The sequence below is a fragment of the Gigantopelta aegis genome, chromosome 6, assembly GCF_016097555.1.
Source record: "Gigantopelta aegis isolate Gae_Host chromosome 6, Gae_host_genome, whole genome shotgun sequence".
Classification (NCBI taxonomy): domain Eukaryota; kingdom Metazoa; phylum Mollusca; class Gastropoda; order Neomphalida; family Peltospiridae; genus Gigantopelta; species Gigantopelta aegis.
The window spans coordinates 85576645-85598569 of NC_054704.1; the positions used below are offsets into that span (position 1 = coordinate 85576645).

The 21925-nt window shown below is 39.5% G+C and overlaps 1 protein-coding gene across 1 annotated transcript; it reads right to left on the reverse strand.

Annotated features, from left to right (window-relative positions):
• Positions 1 to 589: 589 nt before the first annotated feature.
• LOC121375977 (protocadherin-1-like) lies at positions 590 to 21724 on the reverse strand. Its single transcript, XM_041503724.1, has 5 exons — positions 21588 to 21724; positions 17815 to 20544; positions 4505 to 4633; positions 3806 to 3908; positions 590 to 1354 (listed from the first exon to the last, which is right to left on the reverse strand). The coding sequence occupies exons 2-5, from the start codon at positions 20533 to 20535 to the stop codon at positions 636 to 638; spliced, it is 3672 nt and encodes a 1223-aa protein (XP_041359658.1). The 5' UTR covers positions 20536 to 20544; positions 21588 to 21724; the 3' UTR covers positions 590 to 635.
• Positions 21725 to 21925: the final 201 nt, after the last annotated feature.

The following is a 21925-nucleotide window of genomic DNA, read 5'->3' on the forward strand; positions in this document are numbered from 1 at the left end:
CTTTCAGATGCGCAAAAACATAAATCCTATTGTCTTTACTACACAACACATTTTGACATATAAGGGCGCTTTAAGTTTTGATGGGCTAGTCCAAAATAATTATTTAATAAACGTCACTAAAACTAATTCTACTTAAATTTAGACCCAAGGAGGTTGAAGAGGAAGGGTTGGTTCAAGCCCCACAGCCTTTGAAATGTGTTCACATACAAATAAGTCATCATTGGCTGTTGTTTTTGCAAGGCAGTATGGCGCAGTTCTAGTCAGTGGTGCACTTAGGTGAATTCAGTGGTTCGTTTATTCATTTATTTAGTCAACCATTGTAGGTTATGTCTATATGCTTGTCTTGGCTGTGTATTCCCTGTGGGTTTGGATTACTGTAATCTACTAACGTTTAAACAACTGGTCCCTGAACGTCAAAAGCATTACCATAATCAAAACTCAACAACAGCATCATACGTCTAGTGTAAAGGTTTTGTCATTACAATCGTTACAAAGTCTCTGTTAGTCGATAACATCTTAAAAATAGCAGCAAACTCAGGAATGTCTCTTTAAAGCATCTCTAAACATTGTGACACAAAAAAACACAATCTTTATCACAATTATACGTTTTATTACTTTCACACATTTTGTCCATATTAAACCACTACATTTCTGTATGCACTGTCATCTAAATATAAGCATTGTCCATCAACATCAACAGTATAACTTCCTGAGGTAGTAGTTGAGCGATCGTCGTCATTGTCCAAGCTGTCGTTGTGCCAATCCTTGGGGTAAGGGGAACAACCTGTGGGGACTACCCTATCCCTGGGGTCGTGGTACTGACCCTCAAACTGGGGAGAGAACTGTTCCCTAGGTGACTCGCAATGTCTGACAGAGGAAGAACTTAATGATGGACAAGAAAATGTTTCTCGTTTGGATGCGTCACAAGGCATCGTATTATTTTGTTCTGTAAGTCTGGGAGGCGGCGAGGTGTGGTATGCACTGGGCATCTGTTTGCCGTGACGTTCTGGTAATTGTTCTCTGGTGTATGGTAATGTTGGATGTGGTATTTGATATCTGGTGTATGGTGATGCTCGGTGTGGGACTGGTGTGTCTCTGGTGTATGGTGATACTGGATGTGGTACTGATGTCTCTCTGGTGTATTGCAATGTTGGATGTGGTACTTGATCTCTGGTATATGGTGATGTTGGATGTGGTACTAATGTTTGTAGAACATCGTTTCTGTGTTGATGTTGTCGTTCTTTCGCAGAGTCTCTGAAAGTGACTCTTTTTCCAGAGCTTCCTCCAGTAGAATCCTTCAATCCCGTCCTGAGAGAACTCTGGTTGCTTTCACGTGATGTTTCGTGGAACTCGTCTGAAAAACAAAACGAGGCATTGCAATTAAAATATTTGTCGACCATTAATTTAATATTACTATTAAGGGATTATTAAACAGGAACTATAATAAGGCAGGAAGCACTTCGTTCAGGATTGCGTTGCGTTTCGACAAGCAAGTTTCTGAGATCGCTACGCACTTCTAAAACGTTAAATAGGATTTTAAAATTTATTAGCACAATCTCTAATAATAATTTTAAAATCAAAATGTTCCCTGTAAGGACTTCACAAACAAAAGATAATATCAACAGAGCCCAAGGGATATTTTGTCAAAACTCCGAAATTATTATAAAAAATAATTTAAAAAGAAACATCCTTTGATTATGCATTAAAAACTAAAAACTTCAATAGTACAGTGATTTCAATTATCATAGAGTGTTTATCAAGATAGTTTACATATTTGCACAATCATTTCAACGATACTAGCTTTTAGCCATTACATACATGTAAAATATTTATTTGATCCATTCGAGTGTCTAAAGATGTCACCGTTTTAACGCATTGGATCTTGTTGTTTCAATAGGCTATAACCCGACAAATATTTTCTTGTCATTTGCCGTACTCGGAATAAACCTCTTGATTAACTATTCGGCATACTTGGGTCGCTTTACCAGACTGGACATTGATTGGGTTTTAAAAAATATTCTAACAGCAGCCTTTTCGATCAATCCACCATCCTGTCTCCACCGATTCATATTAGTCCGAATTCGCGCTCCCATTGCTCTGGAGGGATGTTCAAATAAAGAAACCATCTGTGGGCACCTCCAGTATTCCAAACTTGTCAGTTAACATTTAGATTGTCTACTGTTCTCGATTCGGCCCGACATTAATGCTATAGATCCTGCTAGTTAGAGAAAGCCACGTGGACACCGAAAGAGCGCCTGACAAATTTGTGATGCTTACATTTCGTATTGACGTTCTGTGTAGAAACGTTTCGTCGCGAGGCAGGGGAAGTGCACTGCGAGATATGTCATTCTTGTGTCACTCGCTGTAAGAATGTCTTGCCCCGGTGCGTTACGCAATGGATGTCAAAGAAACCCGCAGTATACCTAGTCAAACATGGCATGAATGAACGTTGTTCGGGTCCGTCCGAACCGACATCGGTGGTGTAGTGGTTAAGCCGCTAGTCTTAAGACAAGTAGATTCTGGGTTCGCACCCACCCATCGTGGGTATTTAACTTTTCAACGAGGAGGTGTATGAACATTAAACTTATTTTTCTCTAACTAACCACTGATCGCCGTCCTGAACAGACAGCCCAGGTAGCTAAGATACCCAGGACAATGTGCTTGCTCTTTAATTGAATACAAGCAGGAAAATCGAGTGAAATTGTGGAGTGGGGTTTATACATACTAGATTCAATCGCATTAGAAATATATCACTGATGATGACTAAGAAATGATGCAAGCTACTTTGAAGGTCTGGGTCATGTTTAGTTGTTTGAATCGTGGTTGTTCTCGGGTGTATTAAATAGGTGTTTCTGTTGGTTTAAATCTGGGTTGACAGTTCTGTGTAACACTGTATAATGAGTGTTTTATGCAAATCCGGGTTGGAGTGTATCTCAATGCTAGGACGCTTGACCCATTTGTGATGACTTGTAGGATCATTTCCATTAAACTATATGGGCTGTCTATCCAGGGTCTCGTTTTACTAAGCGATCATAGCGCGTAAACACCTTATGCACTTAAAATTAACTTAGCGTTAAGATCGTTTCGTACAACAGGGCCCAGGACGGTTAATTTATGGTTAGTTGTTGGTGGTCAGGTCAGGTCATAGGCCTTAATGTGCACATACAGAGCAAGCTGTTGTAGCGCACGCCTGTCATGGGAGCAGGTGTCGACTTACGTCGACTCCTTCGTCCAGGACAGGATGTTAGTGGTCAGTGAGACAAGTTAATGTGATGGTTTTACTTTTACGCAATGCATGGTTAAAGTTCGCTCTGGGTGGAGATGGTATTAAGATGTCAAATAAACCCGCAGTATACCTAGTCAGACATGGCATGAATGAACGTTGTTCAGGTCCGTCGGAACCGGCCTCGGTGGCGTAGTGGTTAAGCCATCGGACATAAGACTGGTAGGTACAGGGTTCGCAGCCCGATACCGGATCCCACCCAGAGCGAGTTTTAACGACTGGTAGATGTATGGCCACTACACCCTCTTCTCTCTAACTAACCGCTAACAATTATCAACTAACCCACGGTCCTGGACAGACAGCCAAGATAGTTGACGTGTGTGCCCAGGACAGCGTGCTTGAACCTTAATTGGATATAAGCACTAAAATAAGTTAAAATGAAATGAAATTAGGATGCGAAATCAGAACGATACCTACTAGCTTACAGCTTACATGTTGATGGCCATAGCAACAGCTACCTAAGCACTACGCCACTGAGTCTGGTAATAAACCGATGAGACGTGATATGATGTGTGTACTTACTTGAGTCCTCCTCGCTACCTCCTCGTCCGCTGTCGCTGGTCGCAGTGTCCGCGGACCCGTTACTCTCGACATCATCCGGGTACCCAGGCCAGCGGTCCGCCCTCTTTAAGAGAAATAAAAACATAATCATTACTGGAATTATTTTCGAGAAAACCACAGCGGCTTTAACTATATTGAGTCCACTAGGCTGATCATTAAGTTTGCTAATATCAGAACGTAATCGATATGGTACGTCTATTTGTGTCAAGCTTAGAACTGTTTGAATGTTTTAGAGATTTCTTTGATATTTAAAATTTCAATATATAGATCTACTGTTTGTTGCCAAATGTATAGCATTGTTCATTTTAATGTTCAAGTTCTGTTTTGTTTTGTTTGTTTGTTTAGTGTTTACAACAGTTGTAGTATTGAAATTGATGAGGGTCATCAAAATGTCTATTTTATTATTTCGTTTTAAATAAAACGTATGCTATTAGTTAGTCACAAAAACAATATTATAGTTATATTTATCTTATAACTGCAGTGGTGTTGCAATTTAAATAAAACATATGCTATTAGTTACTTACAAAAACAGTATATAATAATATATTAGACATGATGTTGCAAACTTCACAATTATATTGATAATTGTACGCATGTGTTATTAAAAGAACAGATATTAATAAATGTTTCTATTTTGAGAACAGTGAATTATGTTAATACCTGTGCAATCACTGTGTTGTTCTGGAACGACTGAAGTAAGGTCTGGTGATTTTGCAGGGATGAAAACTGGTCTGGCTTCTGTTCTTGACTATTGCTGCTAACGGATTTACAACCAGGTTTCTTATCTTCCTGTTAATGACACAGAAGTACACAGAAACATTATTATGACGTAATATAATTTAAAATCATTACTTTATATGCATTATTCCATGTGAAGGGCAGGTTTTTACCGTCCACAACTGGTATATCAAATGTATTTGCTGTACTGTCTTTGAGACAGTGCATTCAAAAGATCTGGGGGAAATGTAGCAAGCTTTCTCTGAAGACTGTCAGAATTATCAAACTTTTGATATTTAATAGCCGATGGTATCGTTAAGCAAAACAACATTTTAATGGATTTCCTGTATGATAACATATCATTTTAACCTTGGATACGAAAGACGAATAAATCTGAATGTATGTATACAAGTATAAGAGGCGATGATGAAGTTACACACGCTGATGAAAATGTTTTACAGTTACTCAGTGTGATATACGTGAGGCATAACACTACTACATTGTTTAAGAACATAATGTCTCTTTTGAGAAAGCCTATGTCAGTTATCTCAAATCCATACTGGAATCTTAAGAGAGAATTCCTCCAACGTTGAGTAAGTAATCTACCCATTAAAAACATGAACAAACGTCAATGTCAGACTTAAAACCATTACGGTACTTCATTATTATACAGCTAGGCATTATTAGGTTTTCACTTGTCGGATTTAGCGTGCTTGCACGGTGTTGCTTGGCAACAAACAATGATGACGTAATTACGATGACTAATAAACGCATCATAATTCTACTGAAATATCTAATAGCTGTATATATCTGATAGGTCTTATCAGAATGCAAGAACTGCATAAAAGATAAAATGCCAATTAAGAAAGAATTATTCCTGAAAGATGAGAGTTCTGTGTACTACTGTTTTCGTTTAGAAGTCTAATTAGATTGCAGGGAACAGATTAATTGCTGGCAGGTGGTAATCTCCGAGAGATTGTATAAAGTCTGGAGCTGTGTTTAACGTTGATTTGATATGAGTTTTTCACATTACTATTTATCTCTAACTTTTATTAGATTGGTCTTATGTTGTATTTTATTCTTGATAAAGAGGTAACTAAATTACAGACTGGAGTATTTCAGAGATAGAGGTGCTCGCTGGAGACGTGTTTAGGATGTTGGGTGGATCGTCTCGAATGAACGATGATTGGTATATTAAATGTCGTGGTATATAAACTATCTTCTATGCGGAAACGTGCCAGGGTAGAGCATATTTCGCAATTACCATATGTTAGAAACTAATTAACGTGATTGGGCGTTGCTATAATTATTCCATTTCTTTTCTGTGCTATTGTTCCAAGAATGTGACAGTAACCCAAAAGCTTGTTTTATATCCCTTATCAACTAGGAAATAACATTACATAAAAGTGAATGTTTTCATTTTATCTTTAATTTATCTTCGTGTTTTTGATTGAAAACATCTTTTATTGCATATAATGCATCTACACAAAAGGATTGGGCGCACGTTATCCAACTAATGAGGCCCTCTGTTTTCGTGTGTTATAACCAGTTAACGTAAGGTTCACGAAAACTGTTCTTGGAACATACATAAGCTAGGTATATGGTATTTTGATCCAGGACAGTATGTTAGGTGGATTAATTATTACACAACCAAAGCATGTACGGTGCAGAGTTTAACTACTCGTAACTTGGTTATACGAATTAGCGACGTAACTAATGATTCACCTCGGGGTGCATGGAATTAATTTTTATAGTAAAATCCCTGATTTAGCAGTTGCATTGATTTGATACTTGCCCCTAGCCCTTATTTATAGGAATCAGCTGGTTCCTTACCAACCAAAAGGCTTGTTGTGCCCTATGTGCAGTAATCAATGTGTTTAAGATGGAAGTCCATGCTTTAAAGGGACTGTCCTGAGTTTGCAGCCATTGTAAGACGTTTGTGATAACAGAGCCTTGTTGGCGACTACTATTTCATACTAAATACATTTTCTTCTTTTAACTTTAGAATACAAATGTCTGTATATCCAATATGTTTGCGGTCGTATACTAATGTTTGTAGCACTCAGGTTTTTTTTTACTTTAATTCGTGGTATATATTTTTTTCGTAATTATTGGTAGGTAAAATCTGGTTTGGGCTACTACAAGCATTAGGACATCTTGTAAATACAGACATTTATATTTTAAATAAGAAAATGTATTTGTTTGTATGTTATGTCATCGAAAAGACTCTAGTGTGCAATATACACTGACTTACGTTTTAATTTGACATGTTCAGCGCGTTTTTTAACAAAGAATATGAGGTCTTAAATAATGTACAATTGTTTGTTTTTTTAATGTTTAGTAATAACCTAGTTTTTAATGCTGAATTTTTAATGTTAACACGTCGCCGAACACTTATATTCATAATATAAACGTGGTTATGTTTTCTTTAATTGTTATCTAATTTATTATTATTATTTATAATACAAATTTGATGATAATATTTTGGAACTGTTTATGTATAAGTATCTTTTACGTTAATTTTTATATTTTTATTTATTGATAGTCTTCCATAGTTCTTGTAAAGAGTGTCTTTTGTACTTTTATACTGTATTTTAAATTGCATTTTATTATTGTGCGAGTCTTTAATAAAATATGTCTGTCTGTCTGTCTGTCTATGATTATCTGTTTTACGTATACGTCGAGAAAAGATATTCGACATTTATTTCACGATAAAACTTCATCCCGTCATAATGGCTTAATCTGCGTGTGTTGCTGCGCATTAATAAAAACAAACAGTCTCTGTGTTTTGTGTGAGTGTAAAGCGAACAGGTGGAGAGGGTGAGAAGCGCTCGCTCTATAAACCTCGCGTTTGTATGCAGACAGGCGCGGGTCTTCGCGAAATATGTTCAAATATTAATTGAACAAGTAATAAATTCCAAAGCAATACAAAAATAAATATTATGTCTTGTTTTTGCGGCTTCTTTGGCTATTTTTGTCAAACGCTCGTTATCTGGCTTTGTGACAAATCGAAAGAGCAAGCCGGGAGGACTGAGGGTCGCGGGGTGTACGGGACAATGGCTACAGTGCCAGCTCGTTATGACTTCTTCGGGACAAATATTGGAACAATCTCTTATTGAAGATTCGCCGATGTCATTCGACAGCTCACAGAGAGAAATATAGGTTTTGTTATTGTTAAAGATAGCGAGTTGTCCTATTTAAGTCGGGATTGTTGTCACAGATATCATTGTGAATGTGTTCACAGACGGGGTTTTGATCTTGGTGTTTACACTGCGCAATTAAAAAAACGACATGTAACATTCATTTAACAAGACGACTTTCTGCTGGGTCAAATATGCATTCATCCATTATGTCACGGGGATTCTATAATACCCGTAACTGAATAAAACACGATTGTCCAAATATCTCTCCTAACTGTATATCTATTAGATCTCTCTGTAACGGGCAGTTCAAAACCGCTTTGGCTCGTCTAGGTATGATCAGAGATACGATCTTATATAAAGTATATATTATTATAGCACGTTTAGTTCACTAGAAAACACAACAAAACACAATACACTTTGGAATCTGTATTAACCTACGCTGACAAATGTACAGCCGCAGTAGTTAATTAATAACAACAATAATAACAACCCAGAACTGATCACTTAATTAGTTAATCTCTAGGTGTCTAGTTTACACAATATGCTAATCACTTCACCGTGACACAACACCCGCACGTGTGATAAATTGAGAAACGCTTCTAGGGGAACTTAATTAATAAAGGAATTACAACACTATTCCTAACTGGTTAATTTTTAATTAACCCTAACTACTCATTCAATAACCTTGTAATACAGAATTAATACTGGTACCTATCACAATAAAGACAATAACCTACAGTTTACCTAGGTCTTCTAGGATGACTGGCTAAGCTTTATATTACCAAATACTCGTATAATGTTAGAACAAAAAGTCAACGATTTACTTCGTCAGATGACCGAAGACACTGTCTAAAGAATATTGGTATAATACAGTATTAAAATATTTAAAGTCACATCAATCACATCAAGGTTATACAACAGAGCAGAAATAATATATTTACCAAAGTCAAAACGGACAACGTTCCCCCGGGATACCTTCCTATGGTTCTCCTCGATATCTCTAAAACACTAGCTATTTATTATAAATCGAAATATCGCCTGGGGGTAAATCGCGGCACCGAATCTTATCATCTGATATTCCACTCTCCCAGAGTCGGTATATTTCTCTCTGATCGTCAGTCTGGCTGTCGCCATTCCGCGAGCAATCCCCTGGCCATAAACAGCACTACCGGAGATATTACGTAACTACTAGCCACATGGCCTCCACACCTGCTCTGGGTGTGTATTAGGCGTACCGATCGAGGACCGTCGCGCAGAAGTATTACGTAACAAGTTGCCCACCTGGATAAGTGCAATTTGGAACTGCACACGGCCTTCTAAAACAATTAATATCGCCACAGGCGAAAACAAATTAAGAGCAACACAACACCCGCGGAACGTCACACATTAAAATGAACTTAGACCCTTATATTTTGTCGAAATCCATTGCTTATCCTTTTGCAAGAATATGGTATTTCGTTCGTTCGTTCGTTCGTTCGTTAAGTTATTATGTTATATAATTATATAAGCGTATGGAATCCAATTTTATAGGGGGAAGGGGTGTCAGTCTGATTTTTGCCCGAATTAAACTAAAATGCTCGAATCTTGATAACAACATTTATTAATTTTAACATTATTACAGCCAAACAGTTATATAGGGCTGTATACGAATCACTACGCATTTTTACATGGCTTACAACTAATAATGTGGTTAGAAGTATTGAAATACATGGTCAAAATGTTTCAGGCCAGCTCAGTTTTCTCTCCTCCCTCCCCCCTACACCAATCCCCTCGTACGTTTATGTTTATCCATTGCTTATCCTTTTACATGAATTTGATTTTTCATTCGTTGATTTATTCAGTTAGCTAACAGTTTATTCAAGCAGCCAGGTAGACAACTATTCACCATTCATTGACTAATAGTTCACTCTCGTTTTTTCATACATTTGTCCGTCAGTCTGTCCGTTCGTTCGTTCCTGTGTCTGTGAGTTCATCCACTCGTCTTGCACTACCCACATACCAGATTTACCGCAGACTCCTATTTCATGGTCCATTCCTTGAAATGGTGAGGTAGCTTGCATGCCTCAATGACTCGAAGAGTTATGCCAGCTGGAGCATCAGCTCCTGGTAGGGTCACCCAAGCTGGACTGGTCAAAGGGTAGCGACTAGACTAATATAGACCGGACAGACATAGGACGTGAGTCTAGAAAGACAACTGTCTAGGAGAAGCAAACTCCAAAATCAAAACTGGGCTGGAGAGGCTCAGAATCCTAATACGGAAATTCTCCTAGGAGAAGGAAAACTCCAAACTCAAATCAAGTCCACAGAAGTCAGAGTACAGAAGTTATGCATAAGCATTAGCGTAGAAACCGAAAGGAAATGTCTGCACATGCACCAAGCTCTATGATCGATCACCACAGACTCTTTCCTCTATTGCTATTTTCTTTTAATTTTGCGACGAGGTATCAATCACTGCGACGTACCAGGATGTAGCTCAGTGGTAGAACGCTCGGCTGATGAGCGTTGGGTCGCAGGTTCGATCGCACTTAATGATATCGGGATTTTTTTCCCGTCCCAACCATCACTGGTACACGAAAGGCCGTGTTATGCACCTCATTGTCTTGTTTGGGAAATTGCATATAAAAGATTCCTCGCTGCTTTCTCTGTAAGAGTAGTTCATATGGTCAGAACGAGTTTTGTTTCCTTTTACTCTCGATCAAGGGTCCAAATCACCATGATAGACACAAAATAGCCGTAGTTTAAAATGTGCTACCGTATCGTAAAACAAATATTCTTTTTTTCCCCCCTTATTATTTAATTGTTATGACGATTAATGTACAAGTCCGATACTATTTCCGATATTACAGCCCGAGGTGGTGTAGACATCTGTCGAGGTCATTACAATTATTAAACCGTGTTATCGGATTACCAGCTTTGACGACTGGTCGTCAATCGGGCTGTACTGAACACAGGGAAAGGTCAGGTGGCGGCGCACCACTAATAGGATGCACGGTGTCCTGACAAGGGAGATAATTAAGGCGTGATTGATTAGTACTTGAACATTCGTCAATTAAGCGGCACGGAAATATTGATTTGAGAAAATATTTTTCAAGTAGGCCTAATGAAAAACATTTAATCACGTGACATAACCGTCTTGATTGGTGTAGGCTTTTAATAGACATTGAACTAGAATTCGTATTTGCATCTGTATTCTAAATGTTTAAATATTTTAAAATATAGCCTACTCGAGATTGCAGCTTCAAGAAATTTGGTTGTCCATTACGACGAACATTTCTATTTGGATCTCTGTAGACATTAGCAGTTGTCCATGACTGCTATACCGAAAGTCGTGGTATTTGCAGTTCTGCAATACTTATTGTACACATAAAATACAATGATACTATACTTTTGTTTGTTAGGTAAGTAGAGCTACACAACGTAATGTACTGGCATCTTGCAAATATTCCTTCTGCCTTTTGAAAAGTACATTTGAAAGACCCCTTGCTGTCCATCAGTAAGACAAGTCGATATGCTGGCATTGGTTGTTGGGCTTCTTTTCTTCAATACTTCCAAACTTAATATCAAAGTTAATAACAATCGTCCCAAGTTTCGTATCCAATTCAACATGTTTCAACAATAGCAATCATATTCTTCATAAGAGAATATAGTTCTTGTAAATAATAAAAGAAACGAGTATTTTATTAATGGTCCATAATAAACGTTATGAAAATGTCACTTTAACAGCACCATTAATACTATGTCATAACACCTGTCTGTGTTGGTTTTTCTATAAAGCTAGCTACGGCCCCTTTACGAAATGATCACACAGGGGCGTCATAATCATGATTTTATAACTAGTTGGTCTGGTGTATCTTTATCCATATTTATCCTGCAACCATTCTTTCTATTAGCCGATTATGATCACCGATTAAAGCAAAGCCACAAACGCATACCTGCAGATTATTAGTTTTGGCGTCTAGGCCAACCTACAATGAAGGTAAATTAGCAAAAATAATTGTTTTTCCTCTAATGTTTGATGGATTGCAATTTTGTTTTAATAATAACAAGTTAATGACGTAGGATATCGGTTTTATACTGTACAGGTCGAATGAGAAATTTCCCATTCTTACCATCACAGGAAAAAGCCGATATCTTATGTTATTAACTTGTTATTTTCTATGCATACATGGCTGTTGATAACAAAAAATATTTTGTAAATGTTGAGGATACTTTTGGTTCAATTGCCTCTCGCTCCCTCCCCCACACCATATAATAACTTCTGAAACCGGTCTAATCCTCATAACAGGACAGATTTGGCATCTTCTTTCAACGGGATCGGATCGATAAGCTCGAGATTTCCCCGCAATCAGTGGGGGTGTAATCGCTTCTCTGACGTCATCACGCGCTAGCGACAGGTCGAGCTAATATTTGACCTGATCTCTCCGACGTTCATCAAATAAGTGTGATACTCGTCACAGAGAATTCTGGGAATACCGCGTGTGTCGAGTGCTGTCTCGATTATCCAGGGATGTTGGTTGAGGCTGAGATTACCGAGGCTTGTTTCTTGATAATCCTGGAGGATAAAAGTGTTACTGTGCTCCAATTAAGATGAGGTTCAAGCACGACGTCCTGGACACGTCAAACCAGGAGCCTGGGTTACTTTCCCAGTGACAGTCCTCCTAGACAAGAATCATCCTCGACAGTCAGGTGCGATTCCAAGGAGGTCAATAAAAAATGTTTTACCACTTATTTTAAAGTGCACTAATACCCTGTGTACAACTTACATGTATGTATTTGCATGCAGACGACTAATACCCCCACCCACCCTCTTGCAAGAAATCCTAGTTCCGTGCCTGGGAGTGGCAGTTCTATAGACGAAATAACTTACTGATTCATGGGAGCTGCTCAGCAGTGACGATCCTGTTATGGTATCATTTGGATTGTTTTTTGCAGAGATATGATTTTGAATACGTAGTTTGAGAGATTTAGTGGGTGTTAAGCATATAATAGCTGCAGATATATATGTGGCAACATGTGATCTAGACCAAGAGATAAAGAAACTATATAACCGCATAGGTTACTCTTTTTTCCGAAGCTTTTTTTTTTTAGTTTGTTGGTGGTAGGGGTCTCTCTCTCTCTCTCTCTCTCTCTCTCTCTCTCTCTCTCTCTCTCATCTCTCTCTCTCTCTCGGCATTTATCTATTTATTTTCACGAACACGAAAGCACATGCCTGTGTAGCATAGATGAAACAGAAAAACGAGTTTTCGGTTGCTCGACCTATCACACACAATATTACTATTAGTATATTTGAGTAATAAGTGATAAAAAGGTAAACCTAAGTCCTACACACCTTTGACGTGCCATGCTAAATCAGCAGGTGTCATGGCGAAAAGCCGTTAAATCTTTAAGTAGAGTATAATAACAATTATGTATTCTGCCGTGACATACGCGTCAACTATTACTGTTCTTTAAGTAGACAGTGACATAACGGGTTAGGTGATCACTGCTTTATGTAGATCGGGATACAAATTGCCATTGTTCTTGGACACTTTAAATTTTACACAGTCAGAGTTTACTAAAATTAAGTGACTAATAACACATAATGTAGTAGTAGTAGTAGTAGTAGTAGTAGTAGTAGTAGTAGTAGTAGTAGTAGTAGTAGTAGTAGTAATAGTAGTAGTAGTAGTAGTAGAAGTAGCATCAGCATCAGCAGTAGTAGCAACAGAAGCAGCAGCAGCAGCAGCAGTAGCGGTAGTAATAGCGGCAGTAGAAGACGTAGTAGTAGTTGTTGTTGTAGTAGTAGTAGTCCTTGCTGACGGAATTAATATGTGTATCTATGCTCTACGTGAATACATATGTCACGTCTAACGACTTATGTAACTCTATCAACTAGTTTTTGTTTTTGTACTTCACTGTTTTTTAATTTGTCAAATAGATTTCATTTATGTTATGAAATTTTATAACCCACTTTAAGTAAAAACCAGGTCCGTTCCCAGCCTAACATATTGGGGTGGACGGGGAAAAAATGTCAGGGCCCAGCAATATACTAAATCTAAACAGAAATACACTTCTAAATTAAAGGGACATTTCGTATTTTTCTGTTGGCGAACATCTCTTCCCCACACCCCCCCCCCCCACCCCAAAACCCCACCCCCTTCCTTCACTAGTGTCGGCCCTGTAAATGTACTGAAAAGGTTAATTAAGTTTTAAGACAAGCGTGTCATGATTTATTCCCTTAACTGCCCAGTACAGTGTCCGCCTCGACGGGTGATCTCATAACACTGGCAAACAGCGAGACGGACCCCCGGCCGGTTTACTACTTTATCACTGTGACGGACCGACATGACTGGGAGGTTATAATAGATATCCGTTAGAACGTAGGTAAATAGGTATACATGGATTGGAAGAATAGATGCAGAGAGGAAAGGATGGACAGGCGGACAGACTGCCGGACGGTTTAATACTTTATTAGTGTGATGGAACGACATGACTGGGAGGTTATAATAGATATCGTTAGAACGTAGGTAAATAGGTATACATGGAATGGAAGAATGAATGGATAGATGGAGGGATGGATAGAATGGATGGAGATAGGGAGGGACGGAGAGATGGACAGATTAATGAGCGAACGAAAGCACAGACGGATGGATGCAAGGATGAATGAATTAACCCAGCAGGAAAAATATTTTAACTACTGAAGGTAAGAAAATGAATGGATATAAAACTTCAATATAAAGACAGTGTGAAGGGCTGTTATGGACACATTATAGGTAGACAGGTGAATACGTCAGTTAGCATGAAGGAAAAAGGGAAATGTTTTATTTAACGACACACTCAACACATTTTATTTACGGTTATATGGCGTCAGACATATGGTTAAGGACCACATAGATATAGAGAAAGGAAACCCGCTGTCGCCACTTCATGAGCTATTCTTTTCGATTAACAGCAAGGGCCCTTTTATATGCACCATCCCACAGACATGATAGTACATACCACGGCCTTTGTTACACCATTTGTGGAGTACTGGCTAGAACGAGACATAGTCCGATGGGTACACCGACGGGGATCGATCCTAGACCGACCGCGCATCAAGCGAACGCTTTACCATTGGGCTACATCCCGCCCAGGTTAGCACGAAGACAGGCTAATAGGTATATATGTAGGTAGGTAGGTAGGTATTTGGGTATACACTACTTTATGTTCTCAGCTGCACGTGCTTTTGCAAGAATAACAAACAAGGGTGTCAGTCAACGTCGTCTTGTCTGGTTTCTTAACTCGGTTGTGTGTGTACGGAACGCAGAGCACCATGTCAAAATAACATTGAGTAATATTGTCAATATGAAGTAGCGCTAGCTGTTAGTAACGCGATCTGGTAAAACAATCTAGTCATGTTGGGGGGTTTCTTATTTTTCAGTTAATGTTATTACAGCAAACCACACCAGTGGTGTATGCTTTTTGTTACCACCTACCTGCGTTGTAGATGGATATCTACGAGAGTATATGAGAGAATGGTATTATTTCATTCACAGATCAATTCAGGTAAAATGACAATGTTCTAGGATGGTCTAATTTTAATGGCAGACATGAATGATAACATACATTATTATTATTATTATTATTATTATATTATTATTATAAATTGTGGAATAAAGTGGCAGATCTTTACACATACCTATTTCCCATTAGGGCTATACTTAAATATAAACTTTGTTTAATTGACCATGTCAAATTATTCGCATGTCTAGTGAGTTTATTAACCATCGGCTGGTGGATATCAAACATTTGATGATGCTGACATGTAGTCTTACAGGACACCCGAGCTATTAGTAGTTTTCTATTAGTAGCAAACGATCTTCTATATGCACTTTTACAGACAATACAGCACATGTCATGGTCATTGCTATACTAGTTATGGGCCACTGGTTGAGTTATTGGCTTAAAAGCAAGTTATGAATGTTTTGATGGTTTTGTATAGTAAATCGTTTTAGTTGTTATGAATAACTCGTTCAGGCGACCACCTCTCTTATAGTTGTCTCATCAAGCCACATTACTTTTTTTCCTAAATTATTTAATACAATATACACTGATCTGTGTTAAACAGTCACCTGGTTTTAAAAATCACATTAAGATACATGGCAACGAAAATATGTTTGACTGTACTTAAAACTTTAACAATGTTATACCTGATTTTATAAGATCTATAATAAAATTGTCTTTAAAACTATCTAAAAATCCCAACGTTTCGTTTAAAAACTTTAAACTTCCTCAGGGGAATAAAACACAAATGAAATGAAGTTAAAAACAGACTGGCTATAAGTGAACAAAATATAAAACAACTCAAGCTAAATAAACAAAGGGAACTAATCAGGTAAATTAGTCATGATTGGGACTGATTAAAACAACAAAGGGAGAGTCAAGAGCTACCCACAGCCACTGGGATGATTTTCATTTAGTCCATGTGGCCAAACTGAGTTCAGTCTGTGAATCCAAAGGGACTCTGCTATGTTGAGTTTCTTTTTATCCTGATTGGATACCTTTTCAAGCAGGTGACAAACATAATAGTGTTCAGGTTGATTAAAGTGTGGAGCTACATGAGGGGCTTTAAAAGTTTTATTGTATTTTATATTGTGACGGTGACCTGAAAGACGCGTACTAAAGGGGGTGACTGTCTGACCTACATACTGCATGCTGCATTTAGTGCAAGTCAGTGAATAAATCACAAAATTTGATTGGCAATTCAAGGTGTGTCTAATGGGGAATGAAACATCGTCTCTGTTTAGAATGGCTTTAGTAATACATTTATTTATTTATTTTTAATAAATTAATCTTTAACATAGTGTTGGAACCTACAAAGGTTATGAGAAAAAATATTATCTTTCTTGGTCTAGTTATAGTGATACATTTATTATCCTACCTAACGTTTTTCGTTTTTTCTGGAAACACAAGTTTTAGGCATAAAGCAAATTCTAAATCTCAACACATTCCTCGCTATTTTTACAATACAAAAGATAAATAAGCTTAACTGCACTCCAGAAATTAAAAACGAGAGAGAGAGAGAGTAATATGTCTCTAAGGTTTCTGATAAATAACTTTGTTTAGACAGACCCAACTGTGTTAGGGAGTGCAGGTGTACAATTTATGAAATGTAACAAAGGGTACAGACGACCATAAAGTATTACATGAGGCATCATTATTTGTGATGGATGGTCTTTCCTAGGCGTCGTTAGACGGGGATGTTTCTCTCATCAGTGAAAGATGAATTATCGATGTTAGTAATTAGCTGAAGGATGTCGTTTTTCATGGGATAGAAAAGTTCTTAAGAATGTTGACATTATTTAGGTTTTTACACTTCACTTTAAGAGGGTGTATTCAAAATGGTATATTTACGAAACAGGGTCTGGAATATATTTATATAAAACTGACTTAACTACGAAATAAATATGTTCAGTGCAGAGCAGATGGTGATGCCAGATACTGTACACAGGACAGACGTACTTGAACATTAAGTGGATATGGGCACGTAAATGAGTTAATAAAGTACGAAATAAATGCACACTTGAGCTTGAAAATGTTAAATGTTTAAGCTTGCTCACATTGTATTGCATAAGCATATGCTATGTTTATTTTACCTCAAGTGCCATGGGTATGGTCTGGGCGAATTAAAGAAAGAAAAGGAAAGAAGAGTCCCATCATGTTTGCAGGGGATGGATGCATTTAAGTGGTAGAGCACCATGAATGGTATATCAAAGGCCGTGGTATGTGCTATCCTGTCTGTGGAATGGTGCATATAAAAGATCCCTTGCTACTAATGGAAAAATGTAGCGGCTGTCCTAACACTATATGTTAAATTTACATAATATTTGACATCCAATAGCCGATGATTAATAAATCAATGTGCTCTAGTGGTGTCATTAAACAAGACAAACTTTAACTTTAAACAGTGGTAAAGCGCTCGCCTTAGAGAGAAAATGCATGTAATAGATTCCAAGACGTACCCTAGGCCTATAACATAGTCCGAGTACTCTGTCTTTCGAGAGTTAGACGAACATTTCGACAGTTATATGAGCTAATTGTAATCCGTCTATATACTACCTGTAACACAAAATTAAAAATGTCTAATTTGTTTACCTGGTTTTGCGCATCCTTGGTGATGTTCTGTCCCACATTGTTGTTCCTTCCATTGAGTACAAATCCAAAATCTCCGTCGTCGTTTGATCTCTGATGCTTCTCATCTTTATCTCCTCCGACCAGACCGCCCAGTTTGGATTTCTCCAGGTAACCAGCCGTCGTGCTAGCAACGTAGACTGGCGCTCCTCGCGTACCGCGTCTCTTCCTGTCGTTACGCCGCATGACGATGATGACGAGGACGATGACGGCGGAGATGACGGCGGTCAGACAGATGAGGGACACGGTGATGAGGATGTTACGCTCGTTGGCTGAACTAGCGCCGCCGCGGGTCCCGTTCCCGGGCAGCACGTGCACGATGAGCCGCGCGTGCGAGGCACGTGGAGGTAATCCTCGGTCCTGCACGGTCAGCATGAGCTTGTATATCCCTAGATCACCCTCCTCTAAAAACCGAGCCAGCAGGACCTCCCCGGTATTGTGGTTGATGGTGAATCTGTGGCTGTCGTTTCGTGAACTGATCACGTACTTCAATTTGCCGTTAAGGCCGCTGTCGATGTCGTGAGCCATCACTCGAGTAAACACTGTATCTGGCTTGTCAGAAATTGTGACATTCGCCGAGTGGTCTGTACTGCTGGGGAACATGATCACGGGAACATTGTCGTTTTCATCCAGTATTGAAATCTCAATCAGCGCCGACGAGCTCAAGGGTGGGATACCCTTGTCAGTGGCGACAACGCTGAACCTGTAACTAGATTTGATCTCGTAGTCCACCGAACCCTGGACAACGACACTGCCATTCTCAAACAGGAAGAACGGCGATATGTCGGTGTCTTTTTCAGCCAGAGAGATGACAACCTTCCCGTTATCACCGGCTTCGAAATCAAAGGCGTTCACGGAGCCCACAGATTTGCCTGGTTTCACGTTTTCGGGTATCTCGAATGTGTACAGAGTGCGGGTCAGTTTCGGTTTCTCGTCATTTGTGTCCACTATCCTCACAACGACCCGAACGGTTGTTGAGAGCTTTGGCGAGCCCTGGTCTGTAGCCTTGATGGTTATCTTCCAGGATCTCTGACTTTCGTAGTCAAATATTGTGTTCGCTTTGAGCTCGCCGGTGTCGGGTTCAATGAGAAACTGGCTTCCATTGTAAGAGAGTATCGAATATTCAATCCTTCCATTGTCTCCGTCATCTAAATCGTTGGCGGTGATTGTCGTAATGGTGTCACCGATGTTGTTGTTCTCGTGGATGCTCACAAAGTAGACGGCCTGGCTGAATCTCGGCGGGTTGTCGTTCTCGTCGCTGACTCTCACGTCGAAGGTGGCGACAGAACGGAAAGGCGGGCTCCCAGCATCCTGGCACGTCACCTTTATCGAATGCACGTCCGTGGACTCGTGGTCCAGAGGTTTCGCGACAATGACCTTATACTCGTTCAGATCAAACCCTTGCAGTTCAAAATACTCGTGAGTGGATAACCGACACTGAGCGATTCCATTCCGTCCCCTGTCCGAGTCGTGCACCGCTATGTGCGCTACTACGGTCCCGATATTTGCTTTCTCTGACACCAGGGAAAAGTTTCTGCTGGAGAGTAGATTGACCCGAATCTTCGGCGCATCATTGACTGTGTCCAGCACATTGACAGTGATCATGGTCTGCGTGGTGTACGACTTCTTCCCGCGGTCGCTCGCCTCCACGATTATCTCGTACTTTTCTTCCTCCTCCTTCTGAAGATCTCCCACCACGAGGAGATCACCCGATTTCGAATCAACCGAAAACAGTTTCAGAATTTTCGAAGACTGATGCTGACTGAGACCGTAAACGATCTCCCCGTTGTCGCCAAAATCTGCATCAGTAGCCGTCACCGTCAGAATCGACGAGTTAAGTTTGACATTCTCGTCCACGGTGATGCTGTAGGATGGAGGAGAGAACTTCGGCTTGTTGTCGTTGACGTCAATAACCTTCACCTTCACCAACATGACTCCTACCAAAGGAGGGTCTCCTCCGTCTAGCGCTACAAGCTTCAAATCATACGATTGTTTCGTTTCAAAATCTAATTCATTTTTTGTAAATATATTTACCTCCGATGTCCCGTCCACTTTTGTGCTGTACACTATGCCAAACGAATCATCGGACGATTCCAGTCTGTAGGCCTGTATTGAAAACTTCCTTGAATCTAAGTCTCGAGCACCTGTGATTAAAATCGTTGTGTTGAGCGAAACATTTTCAGAAACCTCTAAAGTCGTTTCGTTGTTTGGAAATGTCGGCCTGTTGTCGTTGACATCTTCTAGGACAATCTTTAGTTCTACCGTCCTGAAGAACTGATTTAGTATTGATTTGATGGCGACCTCTATAACGAACACACACGAAGACGTAAAGCGACAGATTTTCTCTCTGTCGAGAGATTTCGCCGAGTCACTGGATGTTCTGAGAATACCCAATAACTCATCCAGACTAAACAGCTTGATGTTCGGGTCATCCTGAGTCAAAAAGCTGTACCTGAGGTTGTGGAAATCGTCGTCGCTGACGATGTTGTTGAGGCTAATGTCCTGGGGGACGTTACCGATGAAGGTGCCGGGACGTTGCTCCTCGGGTATCGTGTACACGTGTTTCATCTCGGCGCCCGTAGCCATGGAGATGAGACTGATCAACGCCAGTAGGATGACCATGTTGTCATACATCTGTAAACATTTCGTTCGTCCACCCATGATAAAGTTGAATTTGTTCACCATTACTTGAGTCTGAAATACAGATACACTAGTAACTAGGGGCGGTTCCATACCTGAGAACATGGTGAAGGCATTATAATAAACAAAAATATCTGGTAGGTCTAACACATCATCTTCTCTATGCATGCATAATTTAAATAAACGTTATTTTCTGGGTGGTGAGTACATAAACGAAATTGCCTCTACTCACATGTTATTAATTTTTTAACATCCCTAAAGCCAACTTATTGAAAACAAATATTAATGATAACAAAATAAAGTAAGTGCTACATGTGTTTATACTTCTTTATAAATATTCAATGTTATAATATTTATTTTTGGAATTTATTAATTTATTTTTGTCATACAAAAACACTGACGTTTGACTTAATATGTCCATTTTTGTAAACTTCTGTATATATTTACTAGGTCAAAATAAGGTGCTTCTTGGTATAACATGATAAATCATTAATAGCGTTAAAACCTTATTTACAAGACGATGCAAGGCGTCTCAGCAAAACAAAGACAGACAGAGAGAGAGAGAGGAGAGAGAGAGAGAGAGAGAGAGAGATGAGAGAGAGAGCGAGAGTGACGAGAGGATGAGGAGAGGAGATTGAGACAGAGACCGACAGACAGACAGACAGACAGACAGAAACAGATGAGGGAGGGAGAAACAGAGGGGGATTGAGACAGAGAGGGGTAGAGAATGAGAGACAGATACAGACAGACCGGAGACAGAGATGAGAGAGAGAAAGCGACGAAAGAGAGCGAGAGATGTTGAGAGAGAGAGAGGAGAGAGAGGAGAGGGAGAGACAGAGGGGGTTGAGAGAGTGAGACAGATGAGGGAGGGAGAGAAAGAGACAGGGCGATTGAGAGAGAGAGAGAGAGAGAGAGAGAGAGAGGGGGGGGGAAGAGGCAGAGAAAGAGACAGAGATGGAAAGAAAAATAATGAAACAATGATACAGAGACAGAGATGCTAATTCTGAGTATTTTTACAGCTCCTATCTCCTAAGTTAAATATAATTTTCACCGATAGGTAAACCACGGTGGTTTTCAATAATAAAAGCTGCACTTACCCGTTCAGTTCAAACCTCTCCGACCTGTCAGTCCTAAGCCTGTCGCACTAATCCAGCAGAGAGAATAGTGCAGATCCAATTAACTGGCCTCATGTCTGTGTACACTGTACTATGGAGGAGGCAATATTTCACACTGCCACTCGAGATGGTGGTCGCGCGAGTATAGCTTCTAGAGATGGGCTGTATTGATTCTTTAATCCACGCCTTCGCCGCTCCTTAAACCAATCAGAAGAGACTTCTGTCAGTCCGGGTGAATGGACGTGACTGGTGGGCGTGTCAGGTAGTAGCGTCTTTTAAACTGGTGTAGTGGAGAGGTTAGGTTCGATTGGAAGCTGTGT